This window comes from Grammomys surdaster, unplaced genomic scaffold (genome assembly GCF_004785775.1).
Source record: "Grammomys surdaster isolate TR1022 unplaced genomic scaffold, NIH_TR_1.0 184, whole genome shotgun sequence".
In the NCBI taxonomy this organism is placed as follows: Eukaryota; Metazoa; Chordata; class Mammalia; order Rodentia; family Muridae; genus Grammomys; species Grammomys surdaster.
This window is the reverse complement of record NW_021604629.1, coordinates 2,979,704-3,002,129: the sequence shown is the minus strand read 5'-3', so window position 1 is coordinate 3,002,129 and position 22,426 is coordinate 2,979,704. Positions and strand designations below refer to the sequence as shown.

The 22,426-nt window shown below is 43.9% G+C and overlaps 1 protein-coding gene across 1 annotated transcript in view; it reads left to right on the top strand.

Annotated features, from left to right (window-relative positions):
• Dennd5a (DENN domain containing 5A) overlaps window positions 1-22,203 on the top strand; it is a 69,851-nt gene extending 47,648 nt beyond the window's left edge. Inside the window, exons 10-23 of the mRNA XM_028768043.1 lie at window positions 288-381; window positions 1,764-1,895; window positions 5,148-5,300; window positions 8,241-8,325; window positions 11,061-11,145; window positions 11,537-11,665; window positions 15,211-15,332; window positions 16,224-16,369; window positions 16,929-17,047; window positions 17,410-17,591; window positions 18,118-18,200; window positions 18,876-18,999; window positions 19,581-19,749; window positions 21,158-22,203. Coding sequence (XP_028623876.1) covers window positions 288-381; window positions 1,764-1,895; window positions 5,148-5,300; window positions 8,241-8,325; window positions 11,061-11,145; window positions 11,537-11,665; window positions 15,211-15,332; window positions 16,224-16,369; window positions 16,929-17,047; window positions 17,410-17,591; window positions 18,118-18,200; window positions 18,876-18,999; window positions 19,581-19,749; window positions 21,158-21,341 — 1,807 coding nt within the window. The 3' untranslated portion in view covers window positions 21,342-22,203. The remainder of the gene's footprint in view (window positions 1-287; window positions 382-1,763; window positions 1,896-5,147; window positions 5,301-8,240; window positions 8,326-11,060; window positions 11,146-11,536; window positions 11,666-15,210; window positions 15,333-16,223; window positions 16,370-16,928; window positions 17,048-17,409; window positions 17,592-18,117; window positions 18,201-18,875; window positions 19,000-19,580; window positions 19,750-21,157) is intronic.
• The last annotated feature ends 223 nt before the right edge of the window (window positions 22,204-22,426 follow it).

Below are 22,426 nucleotides of genomic sequence, written 5' to 3'. Positions count from 1 at the left end.
TCTTTCTTTCTTTCTTTCTTTCTTTCTTTCTTTCTTTCTTTCTTTCTTTCTTTCTTTCTTTCCTCAAGACATGGTTTCTCTATATAGCCCTGGCTATTCTGGAACTCAATTTATAGACCAGCCTGGCCTCGAACTTAGAAATCTGTCTGTCTCTGCCTCTTCAGTGCTGGAATAAATGGCTGTCTTTTTTATTTTTTGAGATAGGACCTCTTTCACTGTGTATACCAGGTTGGCTTAGAACTCACAGAGTAGTGAATATTCTTAATGGTCTCTTTTGATATTATCAGGTGGACAAAAAGGAATGCCCCTGCCCAGTGGAGGCGGAAAGACCGACAGAAACAGCACACAGAACATTTGCGCTTAGACAATGACCAGAGAGAGGTAAGACAATGACAAGGAGCCCTCCTCTGTCATGCTGCACTCACTGTCTGTCTGTCTGTCTGTCTGCCCTTTTCTTAGAGTTAAGTTAGTTGTCCCTGTAGAGAAGAATTCAAATGTCATTCTAGAGAGCATAGTGTTTTTCATGATAGCTAGCCAGATGATCCTGTATGTTCTGTTACTTGATAGGAATTTCAGAAGATGCCAGTGTGAAACTTGGAGAAATAAATGGCTTTAAAATTGGGGCGTTTTTGTTTGTGGTGCAATAGGAAAGGAACTAATTTTGTTAAAACAGAAAGGAGGAAAGTAGGCTGGGGTCGATGCTGTGACTCTGACTCTGAGGACAGAGAACTTTTTCCTGGACTTCTCTGTATCTCTGTGATATTTAGTTTTCAATGCCGACTTGATACAATCCAGAATCACCTGGGAGGAGTCCTAGTGGGGGGGTGTGCTTAGATTAGGTTGGGCTGTGAGCGTGTCGGGGTTGGGGCGGGATTGGGGACTATCTTGATTACCTTAAATGACTTGGGAAGATTCTCTTGGTCTTGGTGGCACCATTCCATGGACAGTTGATGCTGTATTGTATAAGAGCAGAGGAAGCAAACTGAAGACAGCATGCTGCATCCTTGCTCTGCTGACTGCTGACCAGCTCCCTCAGATGCTGCTGCTGTGCTCCCTGATATGATAAACCGTACTGTGCATCTGTGAGCCCAAGTAGACCCTTTCTACCTTAATCTGCCTTAAGTTGCTTTTGTCAGGGTTTTATGGCAGCAATAGAAAAGAATGGAGAAAGTGGACTTAGCTCTTTTTTCCCTTATGTGGATAAGGAGAGGGATGGTGTCCTACTGTTTTGTTGTGCTGAAGAGACATGACAACTAAGGCAGTTCTTATAAAAGGTTGCAGGCTTGTCTCACCTGTGCATTCCTGGCTGCATGTACTCTAGGAAACCTACGAATACAGCCCAACATAAAACAGGAAATGTACTCAAACCATTGTGATATCAGTTTGTTTGTTTACAGATTGCAATTTGTAACTCCACTGCAGGGTTCTTAAGTGTAAACATAAGTTATAATTCAAAAATTTGGCTATGATTGCTAGTGTATTTTTGTGTGTCATGTGCATGTCTGTATAAATGCCTTTGTATCTTTAAATCAAAGTAGTTTATTATATTCATGTCAATAAAACCAGAAATTGTATTATTTTGATTTTCCCTTTTAGTACACAAATTTCTCTTAAATTTTCTGTTCCCATGTATATTTGAGCCCAGGCATAGGCAAGCAAAGATGCATGGGGTGCAAGTGTCCTCCTTAGGAGCCCACCAGTACTGGTTGCTGTGGTCTCTGTCCATGGACATAAAAGGTCTTTCCTTTTTCTGTTTATTGTAGAAGTACATCCAGGAAGCCAGGAATCTGGGTAGTACCATCCGTCAGCCCAAACTGTCCAACCTCTCTCCATCAGTCATTGCCCAGACCAACTGGAAGTTTGTAGAAGGCCTGCTGAAGGAATGCCGAAACAAGGTGAGTTGTGGGTACTCAGTGCTGCTGTTTTCCCTTGGCAGCAAAAAGGAGATCATTACTTGGCTCTGACCACTCCTTATTTTAGTTAAAAAAAAGAAAAAAAATGTAGGGGTGGGGATTGGGGGAGGGAGATCAGGACAACTTTGTAAGTCAGTTCTCTTCTTCCATCTTCATGTGGGTTCTGATGATGGAGCTTAGATCATTGGTTTGACGTGTCATCTAACTGCCCCACTCCTTAGATAATGGGGTAATACTAACCTTAAAAGCTTGTTGCCTTAATAATTACAAAGTGTTTTGCATATGTGGAAATGTTTTTGCTTCTGTTGTAATCTAACAGTAATTGCTTTTCATATCTAGTAATAGCAGTTTGTGGGGGGCTAAAGAGATGGCTCAGTGGTTAAGAGCACTGGATGTTCTTCCAGAGGACCCAGGTTCTATTCCCAGCACCCAGATGGCAGCTCACAACTGTCTGTAACTCTAGTTCTAGGGAATCTGATTCCCTCACACAGACACACATGCAGGAAACCATTGATGCTTTGTAGACCAGGCTTGGCATCGAACTCAGTGTGCCACCATTGCCTGGCTAGAAAGATTAATCTTTAATATTTAAGTTTTAAATGTAATTTCTAATAAAAAGTCTTCATCCAAGTCAGAGTATCATAATTATTAGGACAACTCAGCTGTTTTGTTCTCTGCTGCTTCCTGAGAGTTCTGAATGAAATTAGAAGAAATTCATACTTTAAGAAGCTTGAGTGGGCTGGGACCACAGGAGGGGGAGAGAGAGAAGGAAGAAGATGCTATGGGGAGATGGACTCTGAGAACATGGCCATGAGGACTGGCCAGTTGGAGTAGGAGCAGCCCAGGCAGAACATGGTCTGCCTTCTCATCCTTGTCACTTCGCCCCCCAAAAAGGAAGAGAAGAGGAAGAGGAAGGAAGAAGGAGCAGGAGGAAAGAAGAGGAACAGGAAGAAGAGGAGGAGGGAGAAGAGGAGGAGGAGGAAGAAGAGGAGGAAGAGGTAGAGGAGGAGGAGGAAGAAGAGGAGGAGGAGGAGGAAGAAGAAGAGGAGGAGGAAGAAGAAGAGGAGGAGGAGGAAGAGGTAGAAGAGGAGGAGGTAGAGGAGGAAGAGGAGGAGGAGGAGGTGGAAGAGGAAGAGGAGGAGGAGGAGGAGGTAGAGGAGGAAGAGGAGGGGAATTAATGATGCCCATACACTCACTTGAGTATGGTCAAACTCCCAGTAACTGGCCCCTTAAAGAAAACAGTCCTACTCTAGCCACACCCTCACCAGAAGCCTTCAATTGTGAAGCTATAGCTCAGCATCCTTATCACAATTGTTTAGAGTTCTCTTTGGTGGTTTTCTGTCTAGACTGTTATTTTTTTGGGCGGTGGGGTGGGATTCTTTGTTCAAATTAAGCAAACTTATTTTCTGTCAGAAAGGACTATCTCCCCAAAGAGGAGTTCAAGAAAATAGCATCAAACACAGGAAAGGATGGGGTTTATATTAGCTCCCCAAACTCCCAGGCTAGGGGTGGGTTTCAAGAGTTTTTGGTTACATAGAAACTTGGCAGAACCTTTCAAAATTATTTGCCAGAACAGCTCATCTCAGCAGAGTGGAGGTGTGGAACATATCAAATTCCAGAAAATGGGTCAAGACATGGTCAAAACCAAGTTTTACAAAAGACAGGAATGAACTTATTTTGACTTTTTTTTTTTTTTTTTTTTATTATATGTAAGTACACCGTAGCTGTCTTCAGACACCCATATGAGGGCATCAGATCTCATTGTAGATGGTTGTGAGCCACCATGTGGTTGCTGGGATTTGAACTCATGACCTCTTGAAGAGCAGTCAGTGCTCTTAACCGCTGAGCCATCTCTCCAGCCCCTTATTTTGACCTTTTAACAAGATAGGTTTTAATCTTAAAATGGAGTCAGGCTTATCCATCAGGTAAAGGGCCTGGCTGCCAAGCCATCTGATTCTACACATGCATCATGGCACTCACACACCCCTGTATGCCTCCCCACCCCCAGACACACACGGACACACACATGATGACACATACATGAACACTACTAAAATCTTAAAACAAAACTTAGAATAAGCAGGACATGGTGGTATACAACCTTTAATCTCAGTACTGAGGGGTAGAGGCAGGTGAATCTCATAGTTTGAGGCCATATATATATATACCATATATATATATAGAGAGAGACTTTGTTTCAACAACTAGTAACCACCCTAAATTATTCTATCAGAATTGATATTTTAAATTTCAGATTTGTTTAATTTCAAGATTTTATTATTTATTAATATTTTAAGGTTTATTTTATTTAGTATGTATGAGTACTTTGTATTTAATCTGTGTACCACATATGTGCCTAAAGAAGTGGTGAGCCTCCGAATGGGTGGTGGGAATCAAACCTGGGTCTTTTGAGATTTTGTTTTTTAAATATGTGTGTGTATCTCTGATTGTGTTTGCCTCCCTTGCAAGTAGAGGGCCAGAGAGACCAGAGGCCAGGGAGGGTGTCAGGTCTCCTGGAGTTTGAGTCACAGGCTGTTGTGAACTGCCCAGTGTAGATTTAGGGGCTGGGCTCAAGCCTTCTCTACAGGAGTATTCCAGGGTCTTAATCCTGAGCTGTTTTTTCCAGCCCCCTAGCTTAATTTATTTTTTAAACTGAAAGTTCTTCTAAGTCACTTGTAATTTTCTCCTATAATGTCACCTTTCCTGCCATTAAAAACGTTGATATATTTCTTGAAAGATTTCATGCTCTTCAGTCATCTTGACATTGATGTTGTTACATATTTATAATATAATAAGCATTTGCAGATTTTCACTTGAAATTATTCTCAACAACTTCTGTCTCCTTGAGAGTTATTTTAGATTTATTTCTAGGTTATGTGCTTGAAGGTTTGTCCAGTACATTTATTTAAGCCATGAGAATGGGGGAATAGCCGAGGCAGACATGAGCAAAGGATTTTATTCAACTCTTTTCATCTCATAAAGGCAAAGGTTTGAATCCAGAGTAATGAAATCCCTTGCTAGGATCACTTGCTATAGCTGTGTTTTAGCCTCCTTAACTGAACTTTGAAAGCGTGTGTTCCCTATAACCTGACCCACATGACTATACACTGTCTCTGGGCTTCTTCATCTCATCCTTCTTAGCCCAGCACGTGTGCAGTGCAGGCTACCACAGCTCTCTGCAGTAGTGTGTGGCTCTACTCACTGTGGTGATCTATCCTACTTACTTGTTCCTAGACCAAGAGGATGCTGGTAGAGAAGATGGGTCGAGAGGCAGTGGAGCTGGGGCATGGGGAGGTGAACATCACCGGTGTGGAAGAGAACACTTTGATTGCCAGCCTCTGTGACCTTCTGGAAAGAATCTGGAGTCATGGGCTACAAGTGAAACAGGTAATGGGTCTAGCCTCTGGTTTCACTACTACTCTCCCCATACCAGTGGTTCTCAACCTTCCTAATGCTGTGACCCTTTATACAGTTCTTCATGTTTTAGTGACCCTCAACTATAAATTTTTTTCATGACTACTTCATAACTGTAATTTTGCTTCTGTTATGAATTATAATGTAAATATCTGATATGCGGGATAGGGTATCAACAGCTAACCAAATGTGAGTTCAGCTTTTTTTTTTTTCTTATAAATAAAGTTTATTCAGCTATGGGTTTTTTTTTGGGGGGGGGATTGTTTTGAGACAGGGTTTCTCTGTATAGTCCTGACTGTCCTGGAACTCACTCTGTAGACCAGGTTGGCCTCAAACTCAGAAATCCACCTGCCTCTGCCTCCCAAGTGCTGGGATTAAAGGTGTGCGCCACCACTGCCCGGCGCAGCTATGTTTTTTTAAACCTTTAAAAGTGGCACCTTTTGCTGGGAGGTGGTGGCTCACACCTTTAGTCCCAGCACTGAGGCAAGAAACAGGTGGGTCTGTGAGTTCAAGGACAGCCTGGTCTACAGAGAGAGTTCTAGGACAGAGAGCTCCTGTCTTGGAAAACAAGATCAAACAAACAAAATGACATTTTTCTTGGGAGTAGGTTGCAAGTCAGCTTGATGGGCCCTCTACTGTTGGCCTGTGTTTGGAGGTAGAGCAGAGGAAGGTTGAGTTGAGGAGGTACCAGCCATCATTAATTTACAGTCCTAATAGAAATGATGTCCTTACTGACGGCTGGTCATCTTGAAGATCTGAGAGAAGCCGAGTGTTTGGTCCTTGCCACATAAAACTCGGAGGATCTCCTTGTTCCATTGACACGCTTTTCAGTGGTAGTCATAGCCACTGTCTTTTATTTTCATGTGCTTGTTCTAAAGCATGGTCTCATATAGCCCAGGCTGCTTTGTACTCATATGTATTCCAGGGTGACCTTGAACTCCGGGTCCTCCTGCTTCCACCTTCTAAGTACTATTATAGACATATACCACTCCTGGTCAGTGCAGTGCTAGAAACCAAATCCAGGTTTCCTTATGCTAAGCAGACACTGTACCATTGGGTCTAATTTTCTTTTTTGGGTATTGTTGTTTTTTCTTTTTTGTTCTTGTTTGTTTGAGACAGGGTTTCTCAAGACAGCCTTGGCTATCCTGGAAGTCTGAGCACTGTAGAGCAGACTGGCTTTAATCTCAGAGATCCAACTACCTCTGTCTAAGAGTACTGGCATTAAAGACATGCACAACTACACTTGGCCCTACTTTAAAAATTTTATTAATTTATTTTGTTTGTGTGTGAGAGAGAAAAGAGTAGGGGGAAGAAGGTGAGCAAACAACTTTCAGGACTCTTTATTTGTTTCTGCTGTTGAACACAAGGATTGAACTCCAGTGACAAGTTCCTTTACCCACTAAACTATCTTGAGTAGAATGGCCTTGAACTCACTGTATAACTCATTACTATGTTGATTTACCACTGATGATAGAGGTCCACTCTATAAGAAGGTAGGCTGTGTACAACTATGAGGATGAGATACACTGTAAGTCAGTACACCAGAACCCTGGCATCTGGGAAGCCAAAGTAGTAACTGCTGACACATAGCTAGTTTTCCTTTTGCCAAGGCACAAGTTCAAATAACATCTGTGAGTCTGAGTTAAGGGAGCAATCTGCCCCTTAATGGCAGCTCAGTTGGTCACTCACAAACTAGTTTGCTTTATAATCCTCCTTCAAGATGTCATGACTCATGTGTGCACATGCACGTGGAGACCTCAGGTGTCCTCTATTTTTATTTCCTTTTTGAGACAGGATCTCTCTGTCTAGCTCTTGCTGTCACTGTCCTTAACTCTCTGATCCTTCTGCCTCCACCTGTGGAATGTTGAAATTATTGGCATGGACTGCTACCCTTGGTGCCTGCTAGGCAAGCACTCTACCAACTGAGCCATATCCCCAGCACTAAATTACATTATTTTAGAGATTTAACATAGTGCTTTATTATTAGCAAACACTGAGATATGATAGCATCTATCATTATTTTCATTAAATGCAACACACACTTTGTAAGATTATTTATAAATTATGTTGCTAACATAGTGAATTTTTATCAACCATATAGGAACATAATCATGAATATGAAATATTTGTCATCTGTGATAGTTATAGGGGCTGGGGAGATAGCTCAATTGGTAAAATGCTTGTTGTACAAGCATGAGGACCTGAGTCCTGTCTCCAGAACTCATAATGAAAGCTAACGGTGGTGAGTGTTTGTGATCTCACTGTGGGGGAGGAGGAGACCAGTAGATCCCTGAGGCTCACTGGACAGTGGGTACTTGATGAACTACAGGCCAGTAAGAGATTCTGTCTTAAAAAACAAGATTGGAACTGGGCATGGTGGCACATAATTTAATTTTCAGCATTTAGGAGGCAGGGGCGGGGCAGAGGCAGGAGGATCTCTGTGAGTTTGAAGCCAGCTTGGCATATTTATCCCAGTCTGCAACTAAGGGCAAGATGAAGATACCTTTAACTACAGTAGGGGATTTAGGCACTGTTACACAGACTCTTGTTAGGCTAGGGGTGTGTGCGTGTTCGTCCCTGAGTGCGCTAGGGGTGTGTGGCAAGAGCTGACCTTCTCCAGCAGAGCATTCAGAGGTTGTCTTTTACTTTCTTATTCATGGCTTACCACATCCTTTTGAACACACTCTTCCTTGTATGCTAGTTGGGAATCATTTCAGCTTTTGTTCCTTCTGTCTCTGCTGGATTTTATTTTTAGTAGAGGATGTATGTATGTACATAGTGTGTGTTAGGAGGAATTGAAACATCACTTTTAGTAGAAATTGGGTTTTGCTAGTATTTTTAGCAAAAAAAAAAAAATTGTCCTTTGCATGTTGAATATCATTAATAGTTGTTTCTTCTTCCCATTGCTTCCAGGGGAAATCAGCTTTGTGGTCTCATCTGTTACATTATCAGGAAAACCGGCAGAGAAAACTCACATCAGGAAGCCTCAGTACTTCAGGTAGGGTGGTTTGTGCACTTGTATAGACTGTCTCAGCTCACTTTCCTGCCCCTCCCTACAGTGATCATTACGGAGAGATCTCAGCTCAGTAGCTAAGAATGTTTGTTGTGGGGTCAGAGAGACAGCTCAGCAGTTAAGAGCACTTGCTACTCTTCCAGAGGACCTGGGTTGGGTTCCCAGCACCCATATGGTAGCTCACAGCATTTATTGCTCTAGTTCCAGGGAACCCTACACACGCTTTTTACAGGCACAAATGTAGTACACATACATGCAGGCAAGGCACTTAGTAGACATGAAAGAAAAGTAAAATCTTTTTATAAAAAAAGTGCTCATTGTTCTTCCAGAGGACCAGAGTTCTGTTCCTAGCTTCAGAGCATCCAACTTCTGGTCTCCATGGGCATTCAGACACACACACACACACACACACACACACACACACACATTCAGACACACACACACCCATACACATTCAGACACACACACACACACACATACACATTCAGACACACACACACCCATACACATTCAGACACACACACACACACACACACACACACCCATACACATTCAGACACACACACACACACACACATACACCCAGCTTGCTGAAACAGCATCACCCACACCACAGTGATGTTCTCATTATCTATTTCTGAACCCTTTTGATTAGTAAAAGTAAGCAGCCTAATTTGGCTTCAAAAAAGGACTGTAAAAATAAAAACAGAAACTGAAACTGGATTTTACTATGATCCTGGTGTTTGCTAGAAGCTTTTTTTTTTCTTTTTTCTAATTTCTCTGACATGGACATAGAGGCTAGAACACGGTATATATCTCTGGATCTAGAGTTCTAATCAGTTGTAATCCACCATGTATGTGATGGGAATTAAACCTCTGGTCCTCTAGAAGAGCAGCCAGTGCTCTTAACTGCTTAGCTTTCTCTCTAGATACTCCCCACCTCCGTCCCCATCCCCCAAAACAAAACAAAACAAAAACAAAAATATAACGTGGAGTTTTGTGGGACAATGTGGTCCTTCCTCTTTTCTTTTCTCCCTTCCTTCCTTCCTTCCTTCCTTCCTTCCTTCCTTCCTTCCTTCCTTTCTTTCTTTCTTTCTTTCTTTCTTTCTTTTTCTTTCTTGTATATGAGTATATTGTAGCTATCTTCAGACACACCAGAAGAGATGGCATCAGATCCCATTAGAGATGGTTGTGATCCACCATGTGGTTGCTGGGAATTGAACTCAGGATCTCTGGAAGAGCAGTCAGTACTCTTAACTGCTGAGCCATTTCTCCAGCCCCCTCTTCTTTATGAGGGAAAAAAAAATGAAGTCTCAGAAGGAATGAGGTTGTTGTAAGATCATGCAGTAAGTTAATGGAAAAGAAAAGGCATAATGAAAATGCCTGCGTTAGAAGCAGACTTCCTGTCTGTTCACTTAGGGTCCCTCATGCTGTTGTCAAGTCTTTCTTCCTGTATGTGCTGCATGCACTGTCTCCTTCTACTTCTTGGCTACAACTCTCTTTATACCATCCTTTCAAGCCTTTTCCTTGACTGTTCATTCTGTCTTCCTTCCTGTCTTCTTCCTTCTTGTCTTCCTTTCTATCTTCCTTCCTTCCTTCCTTCCTTCCTTCCTTCCTTCCTTCCTTCCTTCCTTCCTTCCTTCCTTCCTTCCTTCCTTCCTTTTTTAAAAGAAGGTCTCACTGTGTAACCCTGGCTGTTTTGGAACTAGCTCTATAGACCAGGTGGCTTTGAATTCATTGAGATCCAGATGCCTCTGCTTCCCCAATGCTGGGACTAAAGACATCGCCAACACACTCAATTGGCTATTTTTTTTTCTTTTCTTTTGGTTTTGGTTTTGGTTTTTTGAGACAGGGTTCCTCTGTGTAGGTCTTGCTGTCCTGGAACTAGCTCTGTAGATCAGGCTATCCTCAAACTCACAGAGATCCACCTGCCTCTGCCTCCCAAGTGCTGGGATTAAAGGCATGCACTACTCCAATCAGCTATTGTTAAAGGTAAAGGTAAGTTTGAATGGAATTTTGAAAAATTTCCTCCTTTGTATTTTAGTTGGATTATGAACTTCATGCCCTTGAACCAGTTATCCCTCAAGTATCATAACTGTAAAAAGGTCAGGGACAGGCATTCCTGAAGGAGCCTGTTGAGTGTGCTTTGTGGATGTGTGATTCCCAGAATTTCTCAGGAAGGTTATGGCAATTACTGCCAAGGGACAAACTACAGCAAAATATTTTCAACAGCTTATTGATGAAAATACCAAGCTTTAAATATGGCACCTGGTACCAGATCAGAGGTATTATTCCTCCCTCAAAGGATCTAAGCATTCTGGAACAGGTTCATTCTGGAATATTCTCATGGCTCTCTTGAAGACACTCACTCTTGGGAGTGAGCAGTAGCTTCATGTGAAGTACTGTTCCCCTGGTCATAACATATATGCTAATACCAAACTGGGAGCCAGGAGTCAACTCTGCCATATCTCCCTCTGTTTAATGTAGACTGTGATACCTTCATTGTCTCATCTTACAGATTATTCAAGAAGTAAATAATATGCAAAAGTATAAAATATGATTTCTGTCGGAAACCTAACAATATCTGTGAAATGGCTGTTGAAGGTATTAATGATGGAGCCAGTTGTTTATTGTAGGAATTTGTGATTTGACATGTAAGAGAGTTGTTAGCTATTTGGATACTCAGGTCTTTTTGGAGATGACCATCTTTGTTGTTCCAGGAATACTTCTTGATTCAGAACGGAGAAAGTCTGATGCCAGTGCTGTCATGTCTCCTCTGAGGATCTCCCTAATTCAGGATATGAGGTCCGTCTGCTCATTTATAAATTACCCACTAAAGCTTGTCTCAGCTGTTGCTTGGGTGTGATGCTTAACCCACAGGATTTCCATGGCTGTTAAAGCATTTAAACTAATTCAGCTAACCAGGACTCTTCATTATTGGTCTTTGTATATTTATAAAAAGGTAGTTTTCCTGGCATTTTGCAGGATATACCAGGAGAAATAGCTGTGTATCTCACAGTACCAGGGCTTGGGACTAGCCTAGCTTGTTGAAACTTCTATTATCTGTTCTTTTTCCCAGATTGTGAGAATTGTGTCTGGCAAAGCCACAAAGAGTGAGAAAGACTCCTAGGTGGAATGGTGCTGTTCTCCCTGGCCTCTGTGTTCATTTCTCATCACCCTACACTTCTTTTTTTAGGCACATCCAGAATATTGGGGAAATCAAGACTGATGTGGGAAAGGCCAGAGCATGGGTGCGACTGTCCATGGAGAAGAAGTTACTCTCCAGACATCTGAAGCAGCTTCTTTCAGACCATGAGCTCACCAAGTAAGGCCAGGCTCCAGGATTGTCAGGTAGACTAGAAATTGGGGATGGGAAGGGCGAATTCATCATGTTACAGCAACAGCATCCAGCCAAATTTAAGCTGCAGAGGGTGTGTGCACCTCCCTCTATGTGCAGACTCACAGTGTGTGCACCTCCCTCTGTGTGCAGACTCACAGTGTGTGCACCTCCCTCTGTGTGCAGACTTAAACTTCTGCTTTCGCCTAGAACTAGCAGGTGTTGCTCTCCTTCCTGGAACCTTTGGCCATGAGACATTTCTTTGTTCTGTTTTTTTTTTTTTTTTGTCCTGAGAAACAAAGGGTTGTAGAATTAAAGGGAACTTCTGAGTTACTCTTATCTCTTCTAAAACTAAGGCCAACCAGAACAGCCAGTTAGTTCCCTTTCCTTTTTCCTAGAGCTTTCAGATAACAAACCTAGAACCTCTCCCTCCGTACTTCTCATTAGGACAGAAAAGTGTCCAGGGGCTTACACTTCTCAGAGCCACCGAACATGCAGTCCTGTTTGCCTGCATGGTTCCAACCCAAGAATGAGCAGTCCTTCCCTTCTCTGTCTCTCAGATGACTCAACTCTGTCTTTTCAGCACATCTGGCTCTTTTTTTTTCTTTTTTTCTTTTTTGTTCTTGTTTTTTTGTGATTTTGGATTAAGAACCTCACATACACTGGACAAATGTACTATTTACTCAGTAAGTCTTCAGCCCTAATCCTGTGTTTTTAAAAAATCTGTAGTCCTTTTAGAGGACATTAGCTTAAAATTCACTCAGTATCCAGTTCTTGACCCCAGTGACTAATCCAGTGAGTAGAAAATGAGGTTTGCTTCAACGGATTGCCTTTTGGAGGAAAGGCAGTGAGGAAAGACTACATCAAGCACACCCTTCAGTGTTAGTTCACGTGTCATTGCTACAACAGGCCACCCTTTGTTGGGTGTTTTATAAAGAAGAAAATATTTACTTTACAATAAAGAGATGCTGGAAGTCCAGAATCAGGCTGGCACATCTATTTGGCTTGTGGCAAGCGCTTCCCTAGTTATATCACAGCATAGAAAAGGAAATGGCCAATGCCAAAAAGACAGTGCATGGAGTGGTCTCAACTTATGGTAACCTGCTGCTTTCATGAGAACTCACTCCACAAGACCAACATTAATACTTGAGAGAGTGATACTCCCTGACCCAATTAGATTCCTTTAGATCTGACCTTTTAGCACACTGGGGCCCAAAATTAGACCACATGAGTCTTTTAGGGAGTTAACTCAAACCGTGTCCAACCTGTAGTGCCCTCTGTCCTGAATCCTCATCTTTCTCCCAGTTTACTGAGGGTTTCAATAATGTCATACTGTTCCTCCTTTTCAAATGTCTTTAGTTGCTCCTGTTGACTGGGATGGCTCTATTCTCATCTTCTCTCCATCTGCCAGTTCCTTTAGGACCTAGTGAGATGTTTTCTTGTATACCAGGGCCATTTGTCCTCCAGGCAGGCATTTGACACAGCATTTGTTGGGCCTTCCTTTACCTTAGAAAATGTTATATTATATAATTGTTTTATGCTTATTAAAGTTTGCTTACATTGAGAAACTGAATTGTGTGCCTTTCCTAGTCTGAGCATGTTGCAGTATCTAGAAGGAATCAACCAGTGTCTGTAAAATGTGTGCCTGGCTGTCCAGACAGGAACAGAACAGCCTTGGAAGAATCAGTATTGATAAACTATTCCTTAACTTCTGGCATTTTCAGCTAGATTTCACCACTGTTGGTAGCTTGGAGACTGAAGAAGGGGTGTGTGTGTGTGTGGGGGGGGTCATTCATGAAATTCACTGAGCTTTCAACTCTAGAGGAACAATAATTAGCTCCCTTGTTGTGAGTTCAGATCTCTTTGGCCTCTCCATGGTGACTGATGTTGTGAAAATATTTATTGTGCACATGTATGCGTGTGTAGGTCAGAGGACAACTCTGTCTTTTCACCTTGTGAGTCTCAGGGTGGAACTAGGTCTTCAGACTTGGCAACAGGCCCGTTTACTCACTGAGCCATCTCACCATCCTGTCTCCTATTCTCTGTCTCCCCTGCTATTTGCAGGATGTTGGCCTCAACAGTCTTCCAGCCTCTGCATACATGACATTCTTTGTCTCTGTCTTGCTCTGCCTCACTTGATGATCTCACTCACTCATGACTTCCGCCACCTCTAGGCAGGTGTCTCCCACCTCTGAAGCTCTGACCATTCTTCTGAGCTACAGTCCTGCGTTTATTTCCATTCAGACCTTAGGAGTAGCTTGGAGAGAATAAAAATCAGGCTTTACATCATGTGGTTAACTTCTTTTTAGTTCTGCAAAATGTTGCTACTGTTTTCTCTGAACATCTTAACATCTTCCCCAGCATCCACCATCCAGAATAATCAGGTTTGACTCCACTGTTTTACCCTTCCTGGCTCTTTGGTTTTTCCCTTCTCTTCTGTATTTCAGTAATCATTCTCTTTCCAACCTACCATCATACTAGACTTCCTAAAATTGCCCTAAGCCTATAGGCCCTTTATTTTATTTTATTTTTTCATTCTAGCCTAACTTTCCAGCTCTATTGCTGCCTGATCATTTCTGTACTCTCAAGTCTAGCCACTCTCTAATTTCCCCACATCCTTTTTCCTGTGATTTAGACCATCTGTCTGAGTTTGTACTGTCCTCTAGACTCTCTTGCTCTAGAAAACGTGACAGGACTATTGAAGCTCATTACTCTTAAACTCCCGGAGAATGCCTTTTATCTAGTAACTCATATTTAGTTGCATAGTTTGTGTTTATTCAATTTCTTCTGTCACTTAGGAGAGTCTGTTTGAGGGCAGACTGTGGGTAAGGTGCATGATAACTAGCCTGGGTACTGGTGATTGTAGTAAGGCAGCTCGGATGTTGTCTTGCATCTTCCCTGTGGATGATCCTTTGACAAGGGCGTGAACGTTGTCCTCTCAGTATCCCCTTTATTTATGGAAAGTATCATTGTTGTTGAGCCATGGAGGGCCTAGAAGTAGGCAAAGAAATTGGCCTTTGGTGTTTTGGCCCTTGCTCTTAACGTGGATCTGAGGTAGGAGCAGGGTCTTGCCCTGAGTCACCTCTGAGAAGCATGGTTCTGACTCAGCTCTCAGGCCTTCAGAAGGCCTGAAATGTGTCCTGATAATGAATGGTTATTGCAGACCTCTTGCTAATTGTACTTGTGGCCATACACTAAGATGACAGCAGAACTAGAAGCTTGAGAGTATCTGTTATTTCCGATAGTTTTGCAGTTTAGTCTTTGGTTCAGAAAAGGAGATTCCATGATCTATCTTCTGTGACAATATAGCAACATACAGCATGTGATTTTGTTGGACTTGCTGTGGCTTAGGCTCTAGCATCAGCCACAAAGAATGGCTAGTTTTCCTCCTTTATGAAGAGATCCTAAGGAGTCTGAGGCTTGCTGCCTTATGCTTCTCTAACCTGTCTACTGTGGAAGTGAGCACTTTTAGCTTTTTTCCTGTCCTCTTGGCTGGGGATTAATGTGTTGATGTCTTGCCTTCTGCCTGACAGGAAGCTGTACAAGCGTTATGCCTTCCTGCGCTGTGATGATGAGAAGGAACAATTCCTCTATCACCTGCTCTCCTTCAATGCAGTGGACTACTTCTGCTTTACCAATGTCTTTACAACCATCTGTGAGTAGCTCTGCTCCAATCTCAATGGCCTGTTCTAGCCTTGCTTCATGAACCTACCTAGGCTCGCTGTCTCCTTTGTACTTTATTTCCATTTATTTATTTATTTATTTATTTATTTATTTATCCTTGATTTTTGAAAAAGAATCTCACTGTGTAGCCAAGACCGGCATCAAACCAAACTCATGGCAGTCCTCTTTGCCTCTGCGTCTTGCATACTGGTATACACCTCAATGCCTGGCCTCCTTTTGTATTGTCTGTTTGCCTTGTGCTTCCATGGGGAGTAAGGAGGAACAGCTCCTTCTTGATGGCTGTTTTTTTGGAACTTTCTGTCCTCATCCTTTTGTTTGCCATGATGTCAGCCAGTGTTGTTCCACAAACTGCTCATGGGGCCTAAGGACATAAAGTGTGCTGGAGCTGCATTTACCATCCATCCTGCATACTTCCAGAGAGTCCTCCTTTAGCCTGAGAAGTGTCTCAGCATTACAGATTTAGAGTAGCCCCAGAGAGAAAGTTGTCTTCCTGAAGTAGCAGAAAGAACGCCATGTGACAGTAGGCCTTTAGACCAGGCCAGCTTTGTCCCTAATTCATTAAATTCCTGTGTGCAGAGCTGTGGGGCTCACTCTCCATATTTTTAGAGGAGGAAGGTTCAAAATACTCAAAGGTCTTTGAGCTTCATCTTTCTATAATGCTAAGATTCTTTCTTTACTTGGTAGCCTTTGAATTTGCTCCATAGCTAGTTCTCTGGCCAGTCACTGCCTCAGCAGCAGCTACCCACAGCAGCAGCAGCAGCCACCCACTGCCCCAGTTTTGTTCCTGGAGCCGTCAGGTCCCTCCCATCAGATGTGAGAGATTCCCAACCCCCACCTTGACCTCTGTGGCTTCTCTAAACAGTGATTCCGTACCACATTTTGATTGTACCAAGCAAGAAGCTGGGGGGCTCCATGTTCACTGCCAATCCATGGATCTGTATATCAGGAGAACTGGGTGAAACACAGATCTTGCAGATCCCCAGGAATGTGCTAGAGATGACTTTTGAGGTATGTGATATCTGGGATCCTAACCCAAGGCTCTGTGGGGATCCAAGTTTGTAACAACTGCTGTGGGAATTTTCTGTAGGACGTTATGGAGGCCTTGTTGCACAACCTTGTGTATCAGCACAGTGGACTGTTCTGAGACAATGTTAGGCAGGGCCAGTGGTGACGTAGAGGGAAGAGTCTGCACCTTTTACATAGTCACTGGCTGGAAGGAGTTTATATGTCAGAACTTGTATACGAGGGTATGCATGGGAATGGAGTGGATTGTTGGAGAATTCTTGAGAGTTCTTCCAACTGTTAAACACAGGTATTTGTTATGCTGCAGGACCAACCTGGAGTGTTTTGACCCCAGACCCTGATCTTCCTCTAAGGCTAGTGTCTTCTTTCTCAGCCATGAGCTATCTAGGAGACAATGCTGGTCTGCCAAAACTTGCAGTAGGTAGAGCTGTGAGCTCTGCCCCTACAGATGCTGTGCCAGGTGACAGGCAGCCAGTCAGATTTATGCCTCCAAGGATTGCCACTTCTGCTTTTCTGACCGGGCTTCTTTTCCTTATTCCCTCAGTGCCAGAACCTGGGGAAGCTCACCACTGTCCAGATTGGCCATGATAATTCTGGACTATATGCCAAATGGCTTGTGGAATATGTGATGGTCAGGAATGAGATCACAGGACATACCTACAAGTGAGTGACCTTTAGTGTGCACCCCTACAGCTATCTTGCAAAATTCAGTATGAGCTTCTCAAGGAGCCTCTTAAGGTTTGATAGTCCTGGTGATTTCCCTTTGGCTCTGCCGTGTGTATTTTAAAGATACAGATGGTTTCCAACTGAATAAACATGTATGACATTGATGGACACATGTCCCAAGTCACACAAGCCACTCAGGCAGTTCCAGTGATAATTTACTCTGGGACAAGGAGAATCCAGGAGCCCCTTCTCTGGTTTTGTAACCTCACCCTATGGGTTGGCTTTGCTGGTGCTGCTGAGTAGCAGGGGAGGATGCTGGAAGAATGAGTAGCTCTCACAGGCCATTGTTTTACCTCTAGGTTTCCATGTGGCCGATGGCTGGGGAAGGGTATGGATGATGGAAGCCTGGAGCGTGTGCTTGTTGGGGAGCTGCTCACTTCCCTCCCTGAGGTGGATGAGAGGCCTTGTCGGACCCCGCCACTGCAACAGTCCCCCAGTGTCATCCGGAGACTTGTGACCATCTCACCCAACAATAAGCCCAGTGAGTAGGAGGAAAGTTTGGAAATGGGCAGGTCTCTGAGGCCCCTGGCCTCACTCTGCAGCTGCCCCCGCTGGAGTAGAGTGTGGCAGGAGCCACCCATGCCAGCAAAGCCATCTCCTCTCTTGATCATCATGTGTATGTGGCCCTTGCTTTGGAGACCTGGAAGGCGACTCTGATAATCTGTCTTGTTTTTCCATGTTTCTGTCTGTCAGGGAGAGAGGTAATTTCTGGCCTCCTCCTTCTTGGTGACTGTTTACAGCCAAGTCACAGTTCTCTTATGGAAACCAAGATCTCCAGAGAAAAGTGGAAAGTAAACTGGGCCAGCATCTCATAGAGAGAGTTCTATTAGCTTGACTTTGCCCCCTAAGATTTTTGGGAAGAGCTCTCTCTGCAGAAGTAGGTGGGCATGAGTCTCTGCTTCCTGAGTTCCCACTCTCCTGCTTCTGCCATGACCTATTCTCCGTGTCCTCAGTCTCCTGCTTGGTAACTCTGAGATTACTTATGGCTGTCTACTTGATTTTCTCAGAGCTGAACACTGGGCAGATCCAGGAGTCCATTGGGGAGGCAGTCAATGGCATTGTAAAGCACTTCCATAAACCTGAGAAAGAGGTGAGTGAGCCTTCCTGCACTCTAGCCCAGAGTCTTCTGAGGAAGAGGGAGTCCTCTTGATATAAGTTAGGTTGTTATACTCTTCAACATCCATGTGCTCTGGCTAGTCCAGAGTCATCAACAAGGTCTTCTGGAATATCTCAAGCTATCCCGGAACCCCTTATATAGCTTATCCTATGCTCTCAAAAGTTGTGACAATCTCCTGCCTCCACCTCCCAAGTGCTGGGATTATAGGTACATATTACCATGGCCAGACAGAGTCCAGTACAGCATATGCCTTGCCTGTTTTGGGATGGGATGGACTCCTTCCTCAGGAGCCTTTGTCTCAGTTGTTTTGTTTGCCCTTCATATTGATGACTAAGTGGAGTCTCTGGGGTCCTGCAGTGAACACAACCTCTTCCTGTCTTTTTCTGGATTTGCTTGTGTCTATCCAAATGATGACTACACTGTGTGCCCTGTTGGGCAGTCACCTGTATGTGACCCCAACTCTATCACATGCCCTTCAGCAGTTCTTCACTGAAAAAATATGCCAGCCTTTGTGGTTGCTGCTGGACAACAGACACGAGCTTGTTGGTGGTTTGCTTCCTCCTGACCTGGCTGTAGGTTTGAGGATGTAGCAGTGGTAGGGCAGCCCAGCTGAGATCTGCCTCTCATTTATCCTGTTTTCTTTCCTAGCGTGGCAGCCTGACCTTGTTGCTCTGTGGAGAGTGTGGTCTCGTTTCAGCACTGGAACAAGCTTTCCAGCATGGATTTAAATCACCCCGGCTCTTCAAAAATGTCTTCATTTGGGATTTCCTGGGTGAGCTGGTCTAGGGTTGAAGAGTAGGAGAAGTATGTTGATGTGGAGGTCTTTATATCCTGTAGCATGTAGGTTAGCTGTAGAAGCCAAATCAGGCAGCCCTCAATTAGGTCTGCTGTTTGTTTGCCCTGGTTTTTTCGTAGGGAATGATGGGAGAGCACACCAACCCATGCTCATTTGTATGACCCCTTACCTCCTGAGAACTTGACAAAAGAGGTTCCAAACATCTCTCATCTAGAGTCGGCTTACCCCAAGTCCTTACCCACTATCCCTATAAAACCAGAATGACAGTTGAGAGTATTGGATCCCAAGCCCTGTGTGGTCCCCACTGGAGAATTATTATGCAGGATATAGTCCTCAGAGGTTTTTTTGTCTCTCAGACCAGGGGAAAAGACCATGTTCATGCCAAGGGCTACATAAATAAAATCTAAAACTAGATATTAGTTTTAAATATGCTTACTGACATCAGAATACTTGCTTTGGTCTCTTAAAGTTGCTTGTGTGGGCTTGGAGAGCTCACAGCCCCTGGCCTGCAGGGCAGCTTTGAGGAGCCATTGTCACAGCTTTTCTCCTCTTCACAGAGAAAGCACAAACCTATTATGAGACGCTAGAACAGAATGATGTCGTTCCAGAGGAAAACTGGCACACACGGGCCCGCAACTTCTGCCGCTTTGTCACTGCAGTCAACAACACGCCCCGGAACATCGGCAAGGACGGCAAGTTTCAGATGCTGGTGTGCCTAGGAGCCAGGTACTACAGAGGCAGAGTGTACAGCAGCCAATATTCAGATGCTGCAGTAGGGTAGGCACTGTCATGCAGGGTAGGCATTGGCCATGGGCCTGCCTTGGAGGGCTCTTTTAGGCTGTTAATTTTCTTATGTAGCTTGTATGTTTGTAGGGATCTGTGAAGTAGAATGTATATAATTAAGGAAGATGAAGGCCACATCTTGATGGGAAGGTTCAAAGCCACCCCATTGGGGAAATTGGAAGTAAATATGTATAATTATTTTTTCAGTAAACATTTGAATTTCAGGGTCCTTATGGAAAGTGGTAGGAAGAAAGCTGAGCTGGGAAGTTTACTGGTCATGTTTAAACGTAAAAGGTGTCAAACATCATCAAACTACCCCTCATAGGATGTGCTGAAACCCTAGAGAAGAGAGAGTCCCAAGAAAGCTTCAGGGAGGAGGAGGTGTTGTGGTGAAGCTTTGGTGGAAGGAAATGACATGCAGAAGGTCAGTGATAGGGAGTACGTTTAGAAGGAAGTTAGGGACCTTCAAGACCTGGATTGGAGAAAATTCCTCCTGTATTAGGGCTGCATTGTTTAATGAGAAGGCTGAGATAATGTGGATCTGACATCATGGGTAGTATGGACAGCACTGAGAGTAGGAAGGCCAGACAGACTAGAGGCAGGGTATTCAGGCCATGTGCAGGAGAGTTGGTGTGGTGGTTAAATACAGACTCTGAGATGAGCACTATGTGGTTATACTCCCCAGCTACTGGGGAGCTAAGGCAGGGGGATTGCTTGAGCCCAGAAATACAAGGCCATCATGAGCAACATAGTAAGACCTCCATCTCAACACCACAAAAGTAAAATAAGATGATGCTGGACAGAGATGGCTCAGTGGTTAAGAGGACCTTTTCCTCTTGCAGAAGACCCAAGTTGGGTTCTTGGCACCCACATGGCTACTAACAAAAGTTCAAGAGGATCCCATCTTGTGTCCTTTAGTAGCATTGCATGCAGGTGCTGTCGTGAACACTAAACCTCCTGCAACAGTACTGGCACCTGGGAAGTGTCATGTGTCTTAGCACTTCTGGTGCTGTTAGTGTGTGGTGTTAGCTGTGGAGACAAGGTGTTCTGGACCTCTGTTTGATGGGGGAAGGAGTGCTCACTTCAGCCTAATAACTGCTGTATGCTAGGTTGTCTAGGGAGATGAAGGAGATGGGAAAAGAGAGGGAGGTGACAGGGATAATTGTGTTGGGTCATTCCTGGGGCTGGGTGGTGGAAAGCAAGCTCCTTTAGGGAGGGAAGAGGGGCTCTGGGGGAGGAGTACAGTGTCTTCATCTTCACACTTAGTTCAAGGATCTCTACCCCACCTTGGCCTTGGCCTGTTTTTCTTTTCCCTTGCTTTGACATACCTGGATCATTCCCACCCTGCCAGAGATCACCTCCTGCACCACTGGATAGCCTTGTTGGCCGACTGCCCTATCACTGCACACATGTATGAGGATGTGGCACTGATCAAGGACCACACGCTCGTCAATTCTTTGATCCGAGTGCTGCAGACCCTGCAAGAATTCAACATCACACTGGACACTTCCCTTGTTAAGGGCATTGACATCTGACCTCCCGGCACCAGCCAGCAGCAAGACCCAGAAAGCCTCCCTGCAGCTCTGCCTCTTCATCCCAAAGAGACCTAAGCAAGTTGTGAGGGACAGAGAGGATATGTATACTTACTGTAAAAAGAAAACTAGAGGATTTTTGGAAAAAATAATCTATTTTAGAGTTTATTTGCTGACCTGCTTTTTACACACTTTCATGTGAAAGAGACAGAAGAGGGGCAAGGTTGGCGCTGCTTGTTTTGAAGCTGGTGCCTCCCTTGCACGGCCGCACTCTGGGAGCCTGTGGCCTCCCAGACTGAGCCTGCACACATGTGTGGGGCTGTTCCACATGCCGCCCCGTCACGTCGATGAGGCCATTCCACATCGTTTTTAAACTAATGTTTTCTATATTAACATTATTCTGGCTATCTGGCTTTCATGGGCCATGCACAGGTGTGCGAGTGGGAAATCCCATGCTCCAATCAAAGGGATTTTTAGCAGTGCCTCTGATCAAGCACTGCAGAGTCAGCCCCATATCCGTTTTCCCCCTTCCCCCTTTTTGTCAGTATTATTTGGGAAGGAGACATGCCAGGACAATGTCATTGTGCTACCGTCATGCAGAAAATCATGTTTCCTGTTGGCACAAAGTTGCACAGAAGTAAACATGAGCATGTTTTAACAGGTTTGTCTTTTCTTCATCTATCTTATTTATTTAACCTGCCATTGTATGTTTTAAGTATTCATTTTTCTTTTCTTTTTTTCTCTTGAAGAAAAGGAAAAGCTTGTCACAATCTAACTGGCTATGTTATTACTGTTAAATTTATGTTGTTTTGCAACTTAGAAACCAGCTACAGTATGGCCCACTTAATAAAACACCTGAAACAAATCTCACTGGTCACAGGCTTTCATGGGGTGTGGGTTGTGGAGAGTACAGTGTGGCCTACCTGAAGACCAAATTGTGCATCTCTCCCTGTCTCTCCCCAGCTGCCTGGGGTCTGGACTGCCTAGGAGGACTTATGTCTGTGGACCTTCCCTATCTCAAGGGTACCCAAGGCTTTCATAGCTAATTCACTCAGCCAATGAAGAGGAATGTGTGACAAGGTTGTTCT